The sequence below is a fragment of the Rana temporaria genome, chromosome 4, assembly GCF_905171775.1.
Source record: "Rana temporaria chromosome 4, aRanTem1.1, whole genome shotgun sequence".
Taxonomy (NCBI): domain Eukaryota; kingdom Metazoa; phylum Chordata; class Amphibia; order Anura; family Ranidae; genus Rana; species Rana temporaria.
This window is the reverse complement of record NC_053492.1, coordinates 384,163,085-384,186,890: the sequence shown is the minus strand read 5'-3', so window position 1 is coordinate 384,186,890 and position 23,806 is coordinate 384,163,085. Positions and strand designations below refer to the sequence as shown.

At 38.2% G+C, this 23,806-nt stretch overlaps 1 protein-coding gene across 1 annotated transcript in view; it reads left to right on the top strand.

The window, feature by feature from the left end:
• Positions 1–23,806, top strand: part of KIF26B (kinesin family member 26B) — a 472,460-nt gene that overhangs the window by 394,202 nt on the left and 54,452 nt on the right. Inside the window, exons 7-10 of the mRNA XM_040351064.1 lie at positions 4,546–4,639; positions 7,162–7,424; positions 13,239–13,422; positions 16,496–16,655. Of these exons, the coding sequence (XP_040206998.1) occupies positions 4,546–4,639; positions 7,162–7,424; positions 13,239–13,422; positions 16,496–16,655 (701 nt within the window). The remainder of the gene's footprint in view (positions 1–4,545; positions 4,640–7,161; positions 7,425–13,238; positions 13,423–16,495; positions 16,656–23,806) is intronic.

The following is a 23,806-nucleotide window of genomic DNA, read 5'->3' as shown; positions in this document are numbered from 1 at the left end:
ATTGTAAAAACTTGTATCCTGGTGGAAACTATGCAGAGCTCGGCAGGGTCGCAGCTGGGTCTCTACTATCAGGCTGTAGGAGCCGCTGGGAGAGGACATCCATTTGGCTGAAAAGGTTCTGTGTATGGCGGCACGTCAACCGCAAGATGGAGACAGCAGGAGACTGTGGAGAACAGCTCCTGCTTTAAAGCGGAATTCAACTGTTTCTGAGTACCACAAACTTAAAACATGTATTAATTAACTTTTAATGTTCAAAGCAAACTCACCCTTCCATTCATGTACCCATGCTTTTTTTTGGAGAAATCACTTTGAAAAACATCCCCTGCATTTCTAGCAGTGGCTATCTGGGGTAAGGGAAGATGACTTATTTAACATTTGCTTCCTGGAATCCATCTGCCCCCCAGCTCAGGCATGCAGGCAGGCAGATTTGCTTAGCTGAGAATCTCCTGCTTGCTTCCTCCAAATGAAAGAAAAAAGTGCCCATGAAGACTCCTGGGATGACTGGCATCATGTTGGTCCAGAAACCAGGAAGCAATGGAAGAAATTTAAAAAATAAAGTTTTAAATAAGTAAATATAATATACCTTCCTACAGTATCTATTTACCGAGGCTAGCAGCATAAGGATTACAAATATTTATTGTTGATTGAGAAATTAAACAACGATCAGTTTGATTTCTAATGCACAAAAAATATGAGATGTGATTTCAGTTCCTTCCTTGTTCCACCACTTTTAGTTGCTGTACTCCTCAGGCACATGAAGCGAATGGGGTTGATTTACTAAAGGCAAATAAGCTGCACAGTTTGCAAGAAAATTCAAACTTTTTTACAGCCATTTTCCCTTAGCTTAGTAAAAAGTTTGCTTTGCAAAGAATACCCAATCACATGCAAGTAACTAAAAACATAATAGAAGTCAGCAGAGTTCACCTCATTCACTAAGCTTAGGGTATTTTCCCTTGCAGAGTGCAAATTTCCTTGCAAAGTGAGCAGCCCCTTTCATGGGTTCTTAACCTAGGGTCCATGGACCCCTAAAGCCTCGTACACACGATCAGTCCATCCGATTAAAACGGTCTGAAGGACAGTTGTCTTAGGTTAACGGATGAAGCTGACTGATGGTCCATCGCGCCTACACACCATCAGTTAAAAAAACGATCGTGTCAGAATGCGGTGACGTAAAACACAACGACGTGCTGAAAAAAACGAAATTCAATGCTTCCAAGCATGCGTCGACTTTATTCTGAGCATGCACGGGTTTTTAACCAATGGTTTTGCATACTAACGGCAATCCATCGGTTCAATTTTAAAGCAAGTTTTTTTTTTAACCGAAGGTTAAATAACCTATGGCACCCACACACGATCGGTTTGGACCGATGAAAACGGTCCATCAGACCGTTTTCATCGGTTTAATCTATCGTGTGTACGAGCCTTAAGAGGTCCATGGATTGGTCAGATTAAAATAACATCTACATTCCCTATACAGCCCTCCCCCTTGTCCCAATCAATGATTTCCTATTAAAAGAAATGAAAGAAAACACACCCTGCTACTGCTTATAGCACTAACCACTAATCGTCTCTTGACTGATTGTTGGCCCATGTTTATTATTTAAATTTGTATCATTGTTCTCTGCACAATCATGTGCCACTACATAATAGCAAATGTTGTTTCTCATTTTCTAGTCGTAGGAGTAGTAGTAATCTTAGTAGTATTTTTGAGCAGAATAAAAGTTGTTCTGTTTAATTTGCGCAAGATAATTATATTTCATTTTTGTAATCAGCGGCTATTATTTTTTGCATGACAAGAAATCATTTTTGTTTTGTTTTCTTTATTCAAACTTTTAATAAAATAAAGTACATATATTCACTACATGCAAAGTTATGTTTCTGTCAACATTTCTGGGAGGGGGTCCCTAGCTTTCATCAGATTCTTAAAGGGGTCTATGAATCAAAAAACTTAAGAACCACTGGCCTTTTTTTTTTAATAAATCAACCCCAATATATTCTTATTCATTTATTAAATGTCCTAATCCTTGAGGAATGAAATACCTAGACCTAAATCTATGGGTAGATTTACTAAAACTGGTGCACTCAGAATCAGGGGGCAGCTGTGCATGGTAGCCAGTCAGCCTCTAACCTCAGCTTGTTCAATTAAGCTTTTGCAAAAAAAAAAAATGGAAACTGATTGGTTTCTATGCAGAAGTGAGCCTAATTTTGCATTCTCCAGCTTTAGTAAGGGTTTTCCCAACCCTTTTGCAAATAAATATTTACGTTGGTTCGTAAATACATAGAATAGATACATTGACGCTCATAGAATGGATTCCACATTCTAGACAGCATTCAATGTCTTAATTTCATAACAAATTACACCATTGGCTCTCTTTTAGAAACTATTATCAATAACCTCTCTCACACCTTGACTGCTAGGTTGCATTAGCACCAGTGTTCACTATTCTTACCCCATAAATAAACAACATGACATTGATGATTACTGATGCCTTATGGGTTGAATGCTCCTGTTATATGAGTTAACCCATGAAAAATGTTTGTTCCACCATACCTCTTATTGATACTCCGTAAGAAACATGTTGTTGGCTATAAACGACAGTACTGTTACAAAATAAATGAGTAATAAAGTGTTTACTATTTACAGTGAGGGAAAAAAGTACTTGATCACCTGTTGATTCTGTACGTTTGGCCACTGACAAAGAAATTATCAGTTTATAATTTTAATGGTAGGTTTATTTTAACAGTAAGAGATAGAATAACAAAAATATCCAGAAAAACACATTTCAAAAAAGTTATATTTTGATTTGCATTTTAATGAGTAAGAAAGTATTTGACCCCTTCGCAAAAAATAACTTAGTACTTGGTGGCAAAACCCTCTTTGCAGCTCCTTTGCAAGTGTTTAAGTTTTCGAGGCTGACGTTTGGTAACCCAAATCTTTAGCTCCCTCCGCATATTTTCTATGGGAGTAATCCCTTTGGGATTAATAAAGTATTCTGTAATGTGCTGAGCCACTCCTTTGTTGCCTTGGCCGTTTGTTTTGGGTCATTGTCATGCTGGAATAACCATCCATGACCCATTTTCCATTCCCTGGCTGAGGAAAGGAAGTTCTTACCCAATATTTGATGGTACATGACCCCGTCCATCATCCCTTTGATGCAGTGAAGGTGTTCTGTCCCCTTAGCAGAAAAACACCCCCAAATCATAATGTTTCCACCTCCATGTTTGACGGTGGGGATGGTGTTCTTGGGGTCATAGGCAGCATTCCTCCTCCTCCAAACACGTTAATTTGAATTTATGCCAAAGAGCTTGATTTTGGTCTCATCTGACCACAACACTTTCACCAAGTTCTCCTCTGAATCATTCAGATGTTCATTAGCAAACTTCAGACAGGTCTGTACATGTGCTTTCTTGAGCAGGGGGACCTTGCAGGCACTGCAGCATTCCAGTCCTTCACGGAGTAGTGTGTTGCCAATTGATTTCTTGATGACTTTTGAAATGTGTTTTTTTTGGACATTTTTGTTGTCATTCTGTCTCACGGTTAAAATAAACCTACCATTAAAATTATAGATTGACATTTTTTTTGTCAGTGGGCAAACGTACAAAATCAGCAGGGGTTCAAATACTTTTTTCCCTTACTGTGAGCTTGCACAAAAAACTAAAAATGATAGAAAATGACTTTAGACAGATAAAGTGGAACCCCAATTAAAGTTTTGGCTGTGAAGAATTTGAACCTCTATTAAGTTCTCGTTGCTAAGTAATATTCTCCGATCCGGGATATAAATATCAGTAAAAACCTGACAGTGGTTCTAACCCTTCCTTATCCTATCCAAAAGAGAAAAAATAGCAAAATATAAAAACTTTGCGCTGCTATTATAGCTAAAAATTCTAATTGGTATGCCAGTTTCACAATGATTCTGTGAGCAGTTTTGAACACATTTGTTCATGGAAATTTGAAGTTACATTTATAATAGTGTAATCCTGTTACACAAAATAAGAAAACGGTTAAAAAAGGATCTTTACGGTGCCAAATATTGTTCTTATTGGTTGTCTACTCATGGTATATACTAGTGCCTAGAGTGTGAACCCTTATTGAGGTTATGTATGAGATTTCAAAGGGAAAAATACTGTTCACCTAGTGTTAATGTATATGAATAAAACTCAATGTATTCACTACTAATGAAGTCAAGGGTCAGCTTGCTTAACATCCTAAAACCGGATGCATTCTGCACGCTTATTAAAAATTGTCCAAGCAAAGACTTTCTGTGTCAAGATAAAGAAAAAACTTGCAAATTGGTCTGAAAACTAGACAGCATTAAAGTTAAATAACGAGCCACAATGTCAGCACTCCAGAATTTGTGTGGTTGAAGAATAGGTCATTTTAATTCTAACTGCTATGGGAAAATATAATGACACATGTTAAGTAAATTGCACATTTTGAATACTTGTAAAGGAGAAGTATGAGATAAAAATGAGAAGTTCTGACATTTTTTGAGTAATATGCAATTCTTCTGCTTACATGTCTTTATTAAATTTATCTTAATGCAGGCTGAGGTGTGCGCGGGAACAGTGGCTGAAGTCATCCAGTCTGTAGTGAATGGAGCCGATGGATGTGTGTTCTGTTTTGGTCATTCAAAGCTTGGTTAGTGTTGATGAAATTTTATCTTTAAGCATAATTTAAATATGTTTCTTTACAGATGAGCAATAATCAGTAACAACCATACAATATTTTTGCTTTAGTACAAATTAAACTAGCAAAGACAAATGTCTAATGCTTTGAAATAAAGTCGTAAGTGAGCTGGATCCAGCAGCTTTAAGATGTACTGTCTCAGACACGCCTATCTTACAGGAGCATTCACTGTCTACAATTATTTCAAGTTCAATTATATAAACATTATTGCTTTAAAAAAAACTGATTCAAAACATTTTTCACATACTGGTAATCTTTATTAATTTACTTAGTGGACCTGAAGAAAAAAATTAAGGTGTCATATCTTTTAGAAAACATTTAGCAGTGTTAATTGTGTTAATTGTGAAAAAAAGTACCTTTTTTCTTAAATTCCTCCTGAAAAATATCAGTGTACTTTCTGTGCTGGGAGCCTCATAACTCCAAATATTTCCAGAAAGAAATTTGGTGATTTCATTATTGTGCTGTGTGGTACCCAAGTACTGCAGTGCAATTGTCCCCCTCTTTCTTCATGCTTTATTTGGATTTCTGCTTCATTAGCCTCTCCTGCTTGTTCTTAAGTGGTGCCCCACAAGTATCTGGTCACCAATCATCGGGCTTGGTCAGTACTGGGATGAGATCAGCTGCAGGCAGCCTATAGGCAATGCAGGTGACCAGTCCTTTGCCTTCTTCCTGACACTTTTGGGCACAACTTGAAAAACTAAAAAAAAAATGAAAAACATAATTTGATAAACTCTTTGAATATACTGCGTGACCCATAACCATTTACAAAGTGCAGAGGACTCTCCCATTACTCTGCAGCAAGCTCTGACACTTTTCTACATGCAAGACAAATTGATCAGTATAATAAATATTGGTGTGGGGTATAATGTTTTAATGTACCACAACCTAGATGTAAATCAATGAGAGGGCAGGAAGACAACAAAAGAAGGATAGGAAAAACATAGTTGCATTAGTCTACTATTGAGGTACCCATGAATCATAATATGATAATTTTTATTTTTCTACAAAAATACCATTAAAAGACATGTCTAAACATAGTAGTTGCAACTTTACGGAACTGTGAATATAGACTTGCAGCTTTATAAAAAAAATTCCCTCCCCCTTCTCCCTTTAGCTTTTTTCATGTCTTTTCATTGATAAATGTAGCATAAAGAAACATATGGAGGGGGGAAACATTAAATAATTGTTATCAATTAAATAAACATTAAATAGCGTTTGTTAGTTGTTAAGATTGGTGCCTGCTACTGTTAGGATACCCTACTGCAACAGTTCAAATATGTTTACGTCACTTGAAAAAACTGATTCCAAATTAGACTGTCTTGCTTTCCAAGGTTTGATGTGTTCATATAGCTACTATAATAACACATTAAACTATAATTGATTAAACATCAAATGAATACTTGGATGTTGTGCCATTGTGAAATCCTGAGTTAAAATTCCTTTTTATTTTGGATTTTGTATTTAATTATATTCTTGTGAAGTTTGTTTCAACTAGCAAAATTGTCAGTGAAGCAAAATGTGTAAAATGACTTATAATTAAATATATATATATTTATGAATTTTACAGACTTATGCCTCATCCACAGTCAGACATTCGTGTACACTAGAGCCAGTAGGAGTGTAGGCTAACCTTTGACTTTTGTAAAAAACTAATTGTATTTGATTGGTCCCTGGCTGACATGCTTATCCCATGGCTTAACTACATGAATATGTGCAGTTAACCTAAAAGCATTTTATATAGCACAGTGCTTGTGCTGTGTAATTTGGCCCCCTGTAACACCTGAAATACCTGGTTGATCCTGACAGTTTCTTTTCTCCCCTTTGTATTCTGACCACGGTGTATTATGGCTGCTGAGCTCTGACACCATGGTCAGTTTACTTGCCTCTGTCATCCGCAGCTTTCCTGTCTCTCCTGTCCTCCTCTACCCCCTCCCTCTCTGCCTGTCGGCTCCTGTGTCAGGGCCCCCCCCCTCCTGCTGCTGAAATAACATTACATACTTTATATAATCCTCCTTGTCTCCTAAGGATAGGTGCTCCTGTGTCTTATATTTTTTATTAAAAAAGGGCAATTATACCTCATTTCAGGGTGCCAATCGGTGCTCAGGTGACCTGGCCTCTGTCCTCCTCTCCTACTCCCCTCACTCTGTTGTCAGCAGGGGAATCTCGGCCCCGCCCGCTGCATCTGTCAGACGGGGAGAGGAGAGTCGGTGGGTCACGTGTGCACCTATAGGCACTCTGAAATGAGGTATAATCCTTAGGAGACAAGGAGGATTATATAAAGTCCTTACAGTGGATTAACAGCCACTTTAATGAAGTCAAAAGTCATAAACAGCATACATGTTCAGAATCAGTGACACCCTAAGTTGTGAAGCTATAGGACAAGCATGGTAGCTTTAGATGAATAATAAGGTAAGCTGTGTAAACTGATGCTCTCACACTCATACTGTTTTCTGTTTGTACCTGGTTCTTTGAAGGGAAGTCATATACTATGATTGGCAAAGATGATTCCATGCAGAATCTTGGCATCATCCCTTGCGCTATTTCCTGGCTTTTTAAACTGATTAATGAACGGAAAGAAAAGACTGGAGCTCGGTTCTCAGTCAGAGTATCAGCTGTGGAAGTGTGGGGGAAGGAAGAGAATCTGAGGGACCTGCTGTCGGAAGTGGCTACAGGAAGTCTGCAAGACGGTCAGTCACCAGGGGTCTACCTGTGTGAGGACCCAATATGTGGAATGCAGGTAAGCAGCACCTTCACCGCAGGGTGACCATGTATATCTTTCTATGGCTAGATAAAATGTTGTGGCAGTAGCAAAGGAAGAGGTTACTTGGGTGGATAAGGAATCTCATTTACAGGCATGTCATGGAAATGCCAAAAAGTTACGCCTCTTCAGGCTGCAGCCTCTCCTCATACTTTCATATTAGTAGTGTGTTTTACTGGAAAGCCACTGCAGAAAGTTTGGAGTTTACGTGACAGCCTTTTTTAGCTAACTTAAAGTAGAAGAAAAGGCTACATAATAAAACAACTTTGAAACGTTGCTTCCCCACTTCCCTGCATACATTTTTGTTATTATACTTTGTGGACAGGATGCCATTGTTTGTCTCGAATTTAATTCTTGAATTTGAGGATCATACATGCAAACAGCTAAATATTAAACATATAGAGCAATAAATCAATGTGTTGTCTGAAATTCTGTATACCACAGAATGAATAGGACCTACTTTATTGTGCTGTATTATTAACTCGGATAATAATGTTGTTGTCTTCAAGTATGAAATTGGAACTGTAAAAGTAGTCTGGCACAAAGAGAATTTTCTAATGCAGCACATTGTAAAGTATAGCACAGTCCAGTTTGATTTGAGTTCTTCTGCTACATCATCAATTACCTGGGGTTTCATATCCATTGAGAGATCACCTGTCATGGAAATAAATTATATATTTTTTAATATGTTGAATCATAATTGTGTTAAATAATTTATTAATATTAAGCAATTTAGAGAGTTAGGATCATGCACAACATCCTACAGAGACTTATGGGCAAACCATCCTTGTTTGAACTTGAAAAAGATATTGCAGAAAAAAATGCTGACAGCAATAAAAAATATAAATGAGAGGGAGGAGATGATGGACAGCCGCACTCCAATAAAGTGTAAAAAATTGTGCCTTTTATTCCAGTAAAATGAAAACTACAACAGCAAAAAAAACTGTAAACAGTGGGGTAACAGAGCTGACGCATTTCACATCGATAACGATGCTTACTCATAGCTGTTTTAATTTTTTTTTGCTGTTGTAGTTTTCGTTTTACTGGAATAAAAGGCACCATTTTTTACACTTTATTGGAGTGCGGCTGTCCATCATCTCCTCCCTCTCATTTATGCTTTGTGCATTGCCTGCACCCATCGGGTTTTGAACCATACTCACCGCTGAAGTGCATTTGTCTGGAGCGGCGGTTTTCTTTCTCTAGCAATAAAAAATAGACCTAATGCTGGCCACTAACAGAGGATGCCATTATGTGAGTTAAAGGTTTACTTAAAATGCAATGGCCTTTTTATTGTAACCAATGTCAAGTGGGTGATGTCTTGTGAACTATAGAAAAACTAGCCTTCATGCATGACATTTTGACACCGCATTATTATGGTGAAGGAAGGTGGTCTTAGGTGTCTGTGATTGCATAAAATCAAGCAAGAATAAAAATAAAGGTCACAGCAGTGTAGATTTAAAAAAACAAAGCATCAGTCCATACCTGAGTAACCAGTGCCTATACTCAAAGGTATCTAAATCTAAAAACTAAAATATTATATAGTGCAGCTTACCAGACCTTGGAAATGATGCATTCGTTGGTTGTCAGGCTTTTTAACCACTTTTAGCCCCGGAAGATTTGGCTGCTCAATGACCAGGCCATTTTTTGCGATACGGCATTGCGTCACTTTAGCCACTAGCCGACGGCGGCAGGTCAGCGCGGCTGCACGAAATCACGTAGCTATACATCATTTCGCATTCCAGCCATTAGGGGCGTGTGCGATCACTTGTTACAGACGAGAACCGGGAGCTGTGTGTGTAAACACACAGCTCCCGGTCCTGTCAGGGGGAGAAATTACTGTTCGTCTGTTCATACAATGTATGAACAGCAATCTGTCATTTCCCCTTGTCAGTCCCACCCCCCTTCAGTTAGAACACACCTAGGGAACATAATTAACCCCTTCCTCTCCTCCTAGTGTTAACCCCTTCCCTGCCAGTGGCATTTTTACAGTAATCAATGCGTTTTTATAGCACTGATCGCTATAAAAATGCCAATGGTCCCAAAAATGTGTCAAAAGTGTCCGAAGTGTCCGCCATAAGGTTGCAGTACCGATAAAATTTGCTGATCGCTGCCATTACTAATAAAAAAAAAATATTAATAAAAATGCCATAAAACTATCCCCTATTTTGTAGACGCTATAATTTTTGCGCAAACCAATCACCAAACGCTTATTGCGATTTTTTTTTACGAAAAATATGTAGAAGCCTAAACTGAGGAACATTTTTTTTTTATATATTTTGGGGGGATATTTATTACAGCAAAAAGTAAAAAATATTAATTTATTTTTTCAAAATTGTCGCTTTATTTTTGTTTATAGCGCAAAGAATAAAAACCGCAGAGGTGATCAAATACCGCCAAAAGAAAGCTCTATTTGTAGGAAAAAAAGGATGCCAATTTTGTTTGGGAGCCACGTCGCACGACCGCCCAATTGTCAGTTAAAGCGACTCAGTGCAGAATCGCAAAAAGTGGCCCGGTCATTGACCAGCAAAATGGTCTGGGGCTGAAATGGTTAACTGACAATTGCAGTTTTTATTTTTTGTGGATTAAACAAAAAAAGGCAGACAATTTTGAAAAAAAAACAATATTTTGTACTTTTTGCTATAATAAATACCCCTATTTTTTTCCCCTCAGTTTAGGCCGATATGAATTCTTCTACATATTTTTGGTAATCAAAATTAAAATAAGCTTATAGAAAGATTTATGGCATATTTATTATTATTATATTTTTACTAGTAATGGCGGCAATCAACGATTTTTATCGGGACTGCAACATTATGACAGACAGATCGGACACTTTTGACACATTTTTGGGACCATTGGCATTTATACAGCGATCAGTGCTATAAAATGCACTGATTGCTATGTAAATGTCACTAGCAGGGAAGGGGTTAACAGTAGGAGCGATCAAGGGGTTAACTGTGTTACCTATTCTAACTGTGCAGGTATGGGACTGCCTGGGTGAGGAGAGCAATTGTTGTTCATACTTAGTATGAACAACATATTGCTCTCCTCACCCCTGACAGCACAGAGATCTGTATGTTTACATTGACAGATCTCCATTCTATTTCTGTGTGGAGCGATCGCGGGTGCTCGGTATTCATCATCACCGCCGGGCGCGCGCATCGGATCCAGCGTGACACCGCGGGCACGTGCATGCCCCTTAGTGGTCAAGAGGCAAACTGACATACTAACGCCCAGGGAGCCAACCTGCTGCAGTGTAACTGCGGCGGCTGGTTGGGAAGGGGTTAACCTGATAATTCTGCAAATAACACTATTCATTTTCCAGGGTAGCTATACTTACTCATTCCACTGTGTCTATGGATTGCTCCATGGGTGTTACTAGTCTGGACTCTAAACATGTCTGCCTTTGTTCCACTCCAGTACATTGGGGAGTGGGGAGATTAGAAGTTTACAGAATAAAGACAATATTCAGTTCAGCTCACAAAAAATCACAAGGACATTGCATTTTTGGCAAAATCAACAGGTATTTTTTGCTGAAAATGTTCTTAACCTAAACAATACAAATGAATGCAGCCACCACATCTAAGGACTGGTCAGCTGCAATATATTCATGTTTACTCTTGGATTTAGAGACCTTTTATTTAAAAAATTATTGGTTAGTTGGAATAATGATTTGGTGATAAAGTTATGTAGGATAATTTTATTTTCCAAGGTACAGATTTGTAATTAAATACAGTAGGTAGGAAAGATATGCTTAATAAGAATATTTAAAAGGGGGAAGAAAAGAGGAATTGAGAAAAGGAAAGATAAAAATAAAATGTGTCTTAAAGAGGTAACAAACTATTAAAATGTTCCAGTGTAAGATGAATATGCAATTCTTTAAGATAACAGAGATGCTTAAAGTGATTGTAAAGTTTAATTTAAAAAAAATATATATTTATTTTATACTTACCTGCTCTGTGCTATGGTTTTGTACAAAGTAGCCCCGATCTTCCTCTTCTAGAGTTCCCTGCTGAAATTCCTGGCTCCTCCTCTTCTTGGTTTGCCACCATAAGATGTAGCTTCCTATAGTGGTACACCTGCGGGCTCAATCCCAACCATAGACATATAGACATAGATCCCATGGATACAGACAGTGTGGCTTGGCCCGCCCCCTGCTCCTTTGCCACAGGATTTGATTGACAGCAGCAATAGCCAATGTCTTCTCTTTATCCCCAGTCACCCACTGTACATTATTTTGTGGAGGGCTTACATGCTCAGACCTGGTCTTTTTCCTTTTAATATATTTGAAGAATTTTTGGGGGGTTGTCCTACTATGTTTTGCAATTGGTCGCTCATTTGATTTCCTTTTTACATATTCTGTTATATTCTTTGTTACATTTAAAAGATGATAGTGTTCCTTCATTTTTATATTTTCTTTTCTTATTATTTATAGCTTTTTCAACTTTGGCCGTGAGCCACATAGGTTTTATTTTTAGCCTTTTAAACTTATTGCCCATGGTAATATACTTTGCAGTGTGTTCGCATACAGTATTTTTGAAGAATTACCATTTCTGTTCTCTGTTCATCAATGTCAATATTACCTCCCAGTCTAAGACTTGGAGAGCAGCCCTCTTTCTTGGAAATTTTGCGCTCTTAAAGTTAGGTGTTTTTATCTTTCCAGTTGTTTTTGTTGTTTACGACTAACATTAAATTAAATCATGTTATGGTCACTGCTATCCAGATATTATTTTATAGGAACATTATTAATAAGCTCTGCGTGGTTTGAGATTACCAGGCCCAGCAGAGTATCATTCCTAGCTAGGACCTCTATGAACTGGACCATAAAACTGTCTTGTAATAGGTTTCTACATTTTTGCCCTTTAACTATTGCAGCAGTGCCATTACTCTAGTCAATTTCCGGGTAGTTAAAATCCTCAATTGTTAACACTGTCCCAGCCCTTGCAGCCCTTTCTATCTCTGTAAGGAGCAGAGTTCCTACCTCCTTGTTAACACTGGGAGGACTATAACAAACGACAATGATGACCTTTGTAGTACGCACACCCATGTACAGTTACACCCATAATGCCTCATCGTCATCACACTTCCCATCAACTAGGTTCTCTTTCACACTCGCTTTGAGATCACTTCTCACATAGAGACAGACACCACCATCTTTTCTTTTTACTCCTTTTCTCCAAAAGGGAGCATAGCCAAGAATATTAATAGCCCAGTCATGTGAAGAATGAAACCAAGATCTAGCAATAATTAAATCATAGTTATCTTTGTGCACCAAAGCTTCCAACTTACCTAATTTGCTTGACATACTTCTTGCATTGGTGAACAAACACTTTACTTAATTGTCACATTTTGCACACGCATTTTGCATATTTTTTTATTTTAGTACAAATTGTACCATTTGCAATGGTTATTTGTAGCATTGGAACCTTCTTATCACTTACCATAGCCCTCCCCCATCTTTCCCCATCCCCCCACCAATAGGGACTGACCCCTGTCTGACCTGTCTGCCCCATTATAATCTTATTCACCCTCCCCCCACAATCCTAGCTTAAATACTAGGTAAGTATAAGGGGAGCTGGTGGGGGGAGCACACACAAATGTTGTTTTCCCTTAATGCAGCGAAAACCTTCCTTTAGAACCACTTTAACCACTCTAGAGGAGAACATCATATGTGAGCCATTAACTAATGGTTCTCTGAAATATGTGCTGGTGCATATAAAATAACTGGTGCCTCTATCTCCTACATTAATGTAATTATTATATACTATAAAAATGTAACTTTTACATTTTCAGCTGCAGAACCAGAGTGAGTTGAGGGCCCCCACGGCTGAGAAAGCTGCTTTTTTCCTGGACGCAGCCATTGCCTCACGCAAAAGTAGCCAACGGGACTGTGATGAAGATGACTACAGAAATTCTCATATGCTATTTACATTGCACATTTATCAGTATCGGATGGAAAAGAGTGGAAAAGGAGGCAGTAAGTAGAAGTCCATCTCTTTACTGTTTTATAAGAACTAATTTTCGCTTGATATCCATCTGATAAAATGTTTGGCTTTGTTATCATAACCCTATGTAATTAGTTTTTTATTATTACTGGTAATGATGTATACATATCTAGGTCAATAAAATCGACACCTTTGCTAATTGGCAGCTGTGAAAATGATAGTGGAAAAGAAGTCAAAGGTGTAGTATATTGCTGTACATACTAGACTTTATATACCTGTGGTCTGAGCAAGGTTCTGAATGTGGTAATTTGCACTGCTGTTGCTTTCAATTTAGGGTCTATTGTCTATGGTCAGAGTCATCCATACTGCGTGTTCTGAAAGCATAATAGTAAATATAGAAACACATAAATGGAGATATAGAAGAGTGACAACAGAAAAAGACCAAATGGTCCATCAAGTCTGCCCCTTTTTTAATATTTGTTTTATTTTAGTGTTTTTAAAAATGTCTGAGATCCATCTAATATGTAGTTTAAATTGCTTTTACTTAAACTTCCCAGTTTTGGGTTATTACTTATCACTTCTAATCTAGCTCCAGTCTTAATATTTACTGATATTGTTGATTTGGTTCAGTCTATACCAAAATTGTGATAAATAATCATATAAACATAAGCCATGACCTTTATATTTTCCGTGCTTGATTTTATGCACTATTATTTCAATTTTAATTTAATGTTGTTTTCGCAATAATTTTACTACTTATTTCATTATTTAATTATAACTAATTTAACACATTGCTGTGTCCAGATATACAACACTATGGGGCTGATTTACGAAAACTGTAGTGTGCAAAATCTGGTGGAGCTCTGCATAGAAACCAGCTTTCAGTTTGTATTTATTTTTTGTCAAAGTTTAATTGAACAAGCCTCAGTTAGAAGCTGATTAGGTCATTTCAGACAATGTTTGTATGAGAGGAAAACAGAGTCTTTTTTTTAAGTGACAGAAGTCAAACATTAGCATAAATAATTTGGACTTATTATTAAACTACCAAAGTTTCTTGTTGTATACCCACGCCAAGGCATTTTAATAATGCAAAGCTTATTTAATACCATAGTCCTAAGAGTAATTATATGGAGTGCTAAATGTAATGATATGTTGTGGCTTTTTATAGCCAATCAGATATCTCATTGAGAATTATTAGAAACCTAGTGTAATGTAATGGCCTTTCCATCTTTTTGTACCATGTAATTAAATAACACCCTATTATCAGTGAAGGTACACATTATACCTTGTAAATGTTTCCAAATTTAAAAAAAATAATGGGACTGCAGTAAGCCATGGAAATATTTATGGTATTTTTAACCCGCAGTGCAAATGACTTATGTAAGAAATGATGCTGATGCTAATTTGTGTGCGAATAGATAGATGGTTATGTATATTGTCTCATATGTGTGGTGCAATTTTGACATATGTATGGTGCAAATTGTGTACAGTTCATTCTGTGGCAATCCTAAATTTGTGTCTACGCTTGACTAGCAACATTCTCTACATTTATTATGCTATCTTTCTCCTTTGGTTACATTGTATGTAAACCCAATACCTAAACTATAAGAGTCATATTTGTCATTTTAAGGCCCCTTTTACACGGGTGCCTAGGCTTAGCAGAATCTGCTTACTCAGCTGACCCCTACTGAGCTCCTGACACACGCCCCACTCTCCTCTGTGGGGAATTCAGATGGAAATGGGTTGCCTGTCCGTTTCCATCTGAATCGCCAGATGGATAGAAAATAGGACCACCATCCGTTTGTTTTTGCCGGACAGGATCGAATTAGATGGCAGCAGGTGTCAGCGGACATGTGTCCGAGGAGACTGGAGGGTCCACCTGATCGGACAGCCCATGTGAAAGAGCCCTAACGTTATTTTCCAAGTTAATAATCTGACGTTCTCATTAAAATTATACCTCCATGCAGGCACTCTTTTTCTCAACTTATCTCCTGGGTTTGGTTGTCACCTAGGCTAGACTGAAAACGTGGTTATTTCAACACATCTTACACATACATGGTTACCACCTGAAAACGCACTCTGAGAAATACTTTGCAGATATCATTGGAGTACATGCAGATAGATTGGATGTGACTGCAAAGAGGCTGTAATAAATAAAAACTTAGATGCATTAAAGAATTGAAAAAGAAGGAAACACATATTTTGTTTAAAAATTGCAATTCTTTATTATATACAGTGATTTAGCAAATTAAATATAATTTTCTAGATTTATTCATACCTACCAACCTAAGCTAGTAGCATGATGTAATTTTAGGTTTATTAAACTGCTAACATGACTTTTTAGACAGTTTTAGTGATTGATTCCCTACCTTTTATACATATGAATCAATAGTGAGGCATGGGAGGGAACAAATTTGACCTGAGAAACTGAGGTTAAGATTTGCGCAATAGGGTAAGATGCCTGCTAAGTCTAAAGCCGGGTACACACGACATTAAAAACGATTGTGTGTGGGCTCTTGCGCATTTTTCACAATGTAAAAAAAATGGGCATTAACGACATGAAAAAAACGTGCATGCTCAGAAGCAAGTTATGAGACGGGAGCGCTCGTTCTGGTAAAACTAGCATTTGTAATGGAGATAGCACATTCATCACGCTGTAACAGGCTGAAAAGCGCAAATCGTCTCTCACCAAAGTTTTACTAACACTAAATCAGCAAAAGCAGCCCCAAGGGTGGCGCCATCTGAATGGAACTTCCCCTTTATTGTTCCGTCGTACGTGTTGTACGTCACCGCACTTTGCTAGAGCATTTTTTTTCACGATCGTGTGTAGGCAAGGCCGGCTTAACAAAAATCGGGTTGAAAAAAACGTAATTTTTTCTAGACCATAAAAAACGTTGTGTGTACGCGGCCTAAGTTTAATATACTTAAAATCACAATTGCTGTACTCCGCTCTACTGACATTTTTTGAGGCTTGAATGAGATCTAAATGCATATTTGTCAAATAGTATCAAAAGAGAAAAACATTTTTTTGAAATACAGTTATCAAACATAGCAAAACAAATCTACAGTTGTCGAAACATAACTAATTTTCCCTTCTCTCTGCAGTGTCAGGAGGCCGGAGTCGATTGCATCTTATTGATTTGGGAAGCTGCGTGAAGGTGCAGAGCAAGAATAGAGATGGAAACACAAGCTTGTGTCTCTCACTGTCTGCTCTGGGCAATGTCATTCTAGCACTGGTGAATGGCAGCAAACACATACCTTACAAGTAAGCAACTTAATCAGCCTTTCTCTACATATACTGCATATCAAAAACATTGCTTGACCCTAATCATATTTGACATTTGAAAATTTATCTTGGGAAATAAATTGTACTTGAAAAATATGGAAATCATACTTTATAAAAACACCCAAAATTATCCTGGCCTAGAGTGGTCAGTACTACAGTACTATTAAATGCCCCCCCCCACATTGTGGCAATAATGTTAACACCCCCTTTTGCACTGGTGCTCATTTGCAGTGCTATTCAATCCCCCAGCTTTAATTGATGGTCAGTGGGTGTGCTGTTAACCCCGCCTCCAAGTTGCAATGATATTTAACACCCCTAATTGCTGTTCAGCGACAGTGTTTTTTAACCCTTCCCCCACCCTTAAATTGCTTGTGTGAAGTGTTGTTTAAACACCCCACCCCCTCCCCCTCTCTCTCTTCATTGCTGGTCAGTGGCACTGAAATGCAACCTCCTAGCATTGGGGGTTACTAACCTGATTACACACTCTCACACCATTCTCTCTCCCTATTGAGACTGGGACTTTACAATGCTTGTTTATGCAAATTTAAAAAGAGAAAAAAGTAATAAGTAATGACATGGCTTCTTGATATTGGGATTTTACTTGTACTGTAGGGAGGAGATCACTCTACCTGACGGCAGAGTTTATTTCAGTGTCAAGTGCTGTTGTGCCGCTCTGCTGCGCAACAGGTGGCGGACATGATGGGCTTCACACAAAGAGACGGTGGGCCATGTGTTGAGCACAACTGCTATATACTTTCTAGTATGACTAGTAAAGCATGTCTGTTCTGCAAAAAAAGAGCCTTCTTGCTCACAGTATTTTACTTTTTCAAATTATTCCACTTTAACAATACAATAAGGATGTTTATTTTCAATGATCTAACTGTGATTTTCAAATTTACTGGTTCTTAGCTAATAGTTTTTTTTTTCATGAAAACAAGGATCCTTCTCCTGATGTGTTAGCTTAGAGAATTGAGTTTTATGTCATTTTTTAAAAGGCAGAATTTAACAGTTGGGGGTATATCTTTTACCATTATGTGTTTTACAACAAAAATATATTCGATTTCATTAGACTCAGTTCACAAAGCTAACACACCTGTATAAAGATCTTTATTTTTAGGAAAGTTATGGTTTAAATACAGGATAATTGTTAGGGTTTAAAGTACCTTGCAAAAATGTTTACCCTCTTGGTGTTTTTCCTGTTTTGTTGCATTACAAACTGGAATTAAAAGTGACTTTTTTTTCATTTTGCCATAATGGATGTAATGGTGCTCATTGCGATGTTCAAAGTTAAAGCCCAACTCTGCACCCACATTGCAAGGGTTAACTGCTCATTTGGTTGAGGGGAGAGGAGAAGCACTTTAACTTACCTGATCATCCACACCCATGGCAGATGGCCCTCCCTTATTCTCAAATGGTGGAGTGTCTCTGAGCATCATCACATCAAATACGGAGCTATGAAACCTGCATTAGTCTTGATGACATCAGGGCCGTAGGCTGGTGGAGTGTAAAGGAAAAGATGCTGTGGGGACTGGTCTAGCAGCACAGTGATGCAGAAGATCAGGGAAGTAAATCTTCTCTAAGACCCCTTTCACACTGGGGCCACGGCCGTGTTAGCACTAAAGCGCTGCTCGTTTTAGCGGTGTTTTACTGCTGTTTAAGTGGCGATTTTGCACTGCTTTTCATTCGCTAGTGGAGCGCAATTAACCCCCAAAAAAGGGTTAAAAACGTTCAAAGCACTATTAAGGCACTTTGAAAGCACTGCCCAATCATTCCAATGAGCAGGGTCGTTTTGAGAGTGCTGTATACCCGCCCCAAAGATGCTGCTTGCAGTTTTTTTTCCCATACGGCAATCGTGCTGCCCAAGTGTGAAAAGTCACACTAGAATGAATGATAAATGGTTTTCAGGCACTTAGCAGAGGCTATTTCCAGTGCTAAAGCGCCTAAAAAAATGTCCCAGTGTCAAAGGGGTCTTACAAATACCTTAGATCTAATTATAGGTTTTCTAAAATGATTTGGTTTAACCTCCTGGGCGGTGTTCCCGAGACTGACTCGGGGTTAGATTTTCCTGCTACGATCGGTAACCTCGAGTCAGTCTCGGGCTTGCCTCGCTAGATCCACAGGCACTTTTTACTTACCTTGTCCCTCGATCCAGCGATGCCACCGCGCTGTGTGAGCGAGCAGGACCTCGCTCGATTCACATAGTGCCTCCGTGTGACGCCGATCTCCGTTCCCTGCGACGTTACGACGCACAGGGACGGAGAACGGCGCCAAATTCAAAAACGTAAACAAACACCTTACATACAGTATACTGTAATCTTATAGATTACAGTACTGTATGTAAAAAAAACACACCCCCCCTGTCCCTAGTGGTCTGTCCTGTGTCATGCATGTCATTTTATATAATAAAAACGTTTCTTTCTCCCTGCAAACTGTAGATTGTTCATAGCAACCAAAAGTGTCCCTTTATGTCAAAAATAGTTTTAGATCAGCTAAAAAACAGCGATAATAAATTATAATCACTTGCAGAATTGTGCGATAGCGATTTGTGGGGAAATTCGTCATAAAAAAAAAAAATAATGACAGCAACAATTCTGCAACTGAGCAAATTTCAGTGATTTTAATTTGATTACATTATTGAATAATTTTTATTATAATTATATTATTATTTGTTATAATTATTTATAATTATTTATTATATTATAATTTATAATTTTGTTTTTAAAAAAATGTCATACCCGGGATGCCTATTAGAATCTTGTTTGGTCAGATTTAAGTGAGTTATTCCTAAGAATTACAGACCTACAGTATAAAACGCCAAATTTCCTTGCAAATAATGGTACCGCTTTCAGCATGTTTTTTCTGAAAGAATCATACCGCCAGGGAGGTTAACAACATCTTATTTAAGAGTTTCATGGCTAAAGGATAAAAAACTTGAGATCTGCTTTTTTCGTCGTAACTATTGTGTTTGTCATAATAAAAAACATTTTGAACATTCAAAGTTGTAGGCATGTTGTATACATCACATGGTACAGAGCCCCAAAAATCAATTTTAATTTCAGGTTGTAATGCAACAAAACAGGAAATACACTAATGGGGGTGAATACTTTCACAAGTAACTGTACATACACCTTAATGGTAAATATAACAAAGTAATTCCTCCACCCAAAAGAAACAAATCCATCTTACAGGTTTGTATTTGTATCTGTCTGGTTGCTGCAAACCTCTAGACCTGTGCAATGCTTGCATGAACCTGTGTGCCTTTCAGGGGTGGAATAAGCAGGCAGAAATTATGTTCAGTTTGCCAGACAGGAAAATATTCAAACAACATTTTTCGGTCCCTTTTTCTTTAAGTACATGTATTTTCTCCACTTTATTAAATATTTGTGGCAAATTAGTTATTCCAGTCTACTTTCTTAGTAACTCTATTTTCAGATTAATCAAATCCCTTAAAAGGGGTTTACCTTATCTTGACAGTTCCATTTTCAATATCTCATAAATCTAAATGTTTATAAAACATCCAACACTACAGTATACTGTGTTTTATATAAAAGACCTCCTTTTATTGTCCTTCATTTTTTTTCTCAAGATCTTTTTCATGAATTAATTCATAACATATAAATGCATTAAATGATTTTTATATTGCATGAGCTAATACCATGATCTGTAAAAATCCAATTTTGTTTTGAAGTTTTTTTTTTTTTTTAACATACGCAGTGTTTTATCTTGTTAAAGAAGAAATAAAAACAAACAGCTTCATTTGTCGCCTGTGACAGCTCTGTGAATGTAGCCTGAGCAGCTTCTGAAAAATTAGAAAAAAATACGCACAGGGAGAATATGAAAAGTGCTCATTTTTCTTCATCAGTGTCAAGCTGTGAGAGGCTGCAGGAGAGTCTGAATTCATTAGTATGCACTTGCAGCTTTCTGATTAAAGTCAGTTCAACACAGCCTAAATGTGTGCATTTAATTCTTTTAGCAAAGAATTTTCTAGTTTTTAAATGCTCAAGTGTTGATTTGCATGGTGCGTTGGAAAGGTAAAAACCCATGAAGGAAAAATACTATTTGGACAATTTGATATTGAACTTTATAAGCACTATGACACAATGTTAAAAACTAGACATCTTTATTACAAAATTTTCATTTAAAAAAAGAAAATACACACAAACCTTATTAAAAAAACTGCAATATAAATATTGCCTAAATGCTAAAGGTCACACCACTAATTACACCAGAGAATTTCTGCCCTGAACCGTCGTAGAAGCATCCTCAGTAAGTCAAATTTAGTATTATATCAGACTTGGTGTAAGTTGGTTAGGGTGTGCTTTAGCTCGGCTCTACATGTTATGTCCATAAGCGCTTTTTCAGGAGCTTAGATATAAATTCTACATAGATTTAAAAAAAAACAACAAACAATAAATCTTACAATAAATGATGTACATCGATAAAAAAGTACACCATAACCCAAGCATAGATGGAGTAAACCACAACTATGGGGACACATGCAATATTATTTAACAATACAAAGATGTGCCACAAATTGGACAAGCGGTCCCATAATGGTGAATTTAGCCATGAACAGAGAACAGAGGTATAGCCATACTTAAGTGCAGAAGAACAACATTGACTGCATGCAAATTAAGGGATAGTTAGATCAATAGGATCTGAGCTTACAATGTATAGATCACAGTTGCGTTTAACTGGTAAGATAATTGACAGCTGTCCAGGGAGAGACGGATGCTGCAAATGGTTGAATGGTCTGTATAGCAAGGGATAATAAACAAATTAATTAAGCCTACAGATAATGTGACATAAAAAATATATATAGTTGGGGGGGGTATTAATTAACCACTTGCCAATCTCCTGCCGTTGTTACACGTCGGCTGTTTGTGGAATATCGTGGAAGTGGAATATCGTTGTTATGGCAGCAGCAAGCTGCCATAACCTGGTATCCACTTCTTCAGCAGGCGATCGGCTTTCAGATAAAAGTGGTCTCAGCTGTGAATTCGCTTTAATTGGTGGTGGGAGAGGGGCCCAACCCTCCCGCCGCGCTTGGGTGCCCTCCGCTGCTTACCGTAGCCGCCGGCAGCGGGGGAGGCAGCGATCGGGGCCTTCTCCTTGTGTGGTATGAAGCTGAGTGAGGGGAAGATGGCCCCCACCCGGCTCCATACCATTGCAGGGTGGAAGCGACATCAAACAGTCACTTCCGTCCATAGCTCTTAACTGTTTCGCTGCCAGGCCCTGTGCGCCATTTTGTACACTCAGGTGGCCAGACCATTTTTGCAATTTTTCCTTTGTTTTTTATTTTTCACTTATAGCTTTCAGAATTTGTGAAAGACCCCCCCCCAAACCATATATTTTCTGAAAGCACGTAAGTAGAATAAAAGAAGGTGCTACTGCACAAGTTTTTATTAAACCAATATGTTTGCAAAAAATACACTAAAACCATTATTAGCAGATAAAAACACAGCAAATTTTACAATATTCCTACTTAATATAAAAGCTTAATTTGTATTGAGTGAATAAATAACAAATATTTGTAACTTTTAAATTGCGCCTTTTTGCAAAATGGTGAAAATTTAACAAACGCAAAAGTGTAAATATCCAAATTTCTCCAAAAATCGGAAGGTTTTCATTTTTCCATTACAGCTTTCAGAATTTGTGAAAGATCCCCAAAAGCATATATTTACTGAAAGCATAAGACCTCTAGAATAAAAAGAAGGCAAGCAGGTTAAGAAGCTACTCAACCCCAGTGCAGCAGTAATTAGAGAAACACCACAATATAACAAGTAAAGGATAAAAGAGCATATTCCCACATTGTAGATCCTGTATAATGGCCAGAACTCCAATGAGTCTGAGATAGAGTAGTACTTAGCAGCTGCATCATTGGGGTTGCTAGGTAGATTCACCTACAAGAAAGAATACATAGTCTTGTAAACGTGGAACTACAAGTACCACAAGCAAAGAGCAGCCATACTCCTGTGATTATGGGGGGGGGGGGGCTGTAACAGACCATAGTGTTTAGCACATACCATAAAAAAGAGGCTGCTTGATGCATCCGCCGCTACCAGGAGTCACTCAACGTGGTGATAGCAATGGTATGAGGCATGGTCATGCCTATTTATGCATCTGTCCCGACCAGAACGCTCTGTTTCTAAAAACCTATGAAGGTTGCAAATACCCAATCAAATCAGCTACACAGGACAGGAGTTTTAGTGCTAACTAATCTAATTTCAGGTTACTATATTCTAATAATTATTGCCATATATATCTGCCCCTTGCACAGGATTGTTGCATATTACACTTCCCTATTTTTTTTTTTAAGTATGCTTTTTTATTATTTCAAGAAACTCTCAGTTGCAGAGCCATACAGATTGAACAAAGACCCATCAAATGAACAGCAAAAGTACAGTGCATATATAAACAGACAATATAAATAATGCATTCCAATCCAATAGTGAGTTCTGAGTAGTACATAGGAGATATAGCCCATGAGGGAGGAAAGGTGTTAGGACAAAAAGTATATTGAAGACTTGGGCCCAGATTCACAAAGCACTTACGCCGACGTATAACAAGATACACCGACGTAAGTGCAAATGTGCGCGGTTGTATCTGTACGCCAGACCCACAAACTAAGATGCGCCTATAAACAGGCTACACCCTGCCGACGTAGCTTGCTTACGCCAGCATAGGGTGGGCGTACATTTAGGCTGGGTGCATGGTGCCGCTCCCATTGATTACTCATTCAAACATGCAAATGAGGGAAATACGGCGATTCACGAACGTAAGTGCGCCCGACGCAGGCTATGTGAGGTGTGCGTAAGTTGTATGTCCATCGTAAAGTTATTCCCCATAAAGGAGGTGCAACCCAGCACCAGACATGCAAAGGTCTGCACCAGGGAACATGAGCAGGCGTATTGTACATCGGACGTGTGTCTGGCTGGGCGTAGGTTACGTTCACGGCGTACGCAGTGATCCGGCGTATATTAGGCAGTTGTTCCGAAGTGGTTGTGAGCAGGCGCAGGGGGATGCATCCACGTCACGGCGCATGCGCAGTTCGTTATACGTACTTGTCTGGCGCTCGGCCCATCATTTGCATGGGTCACACCCACGCCGGCCTGGGCCTTTGAAACCCA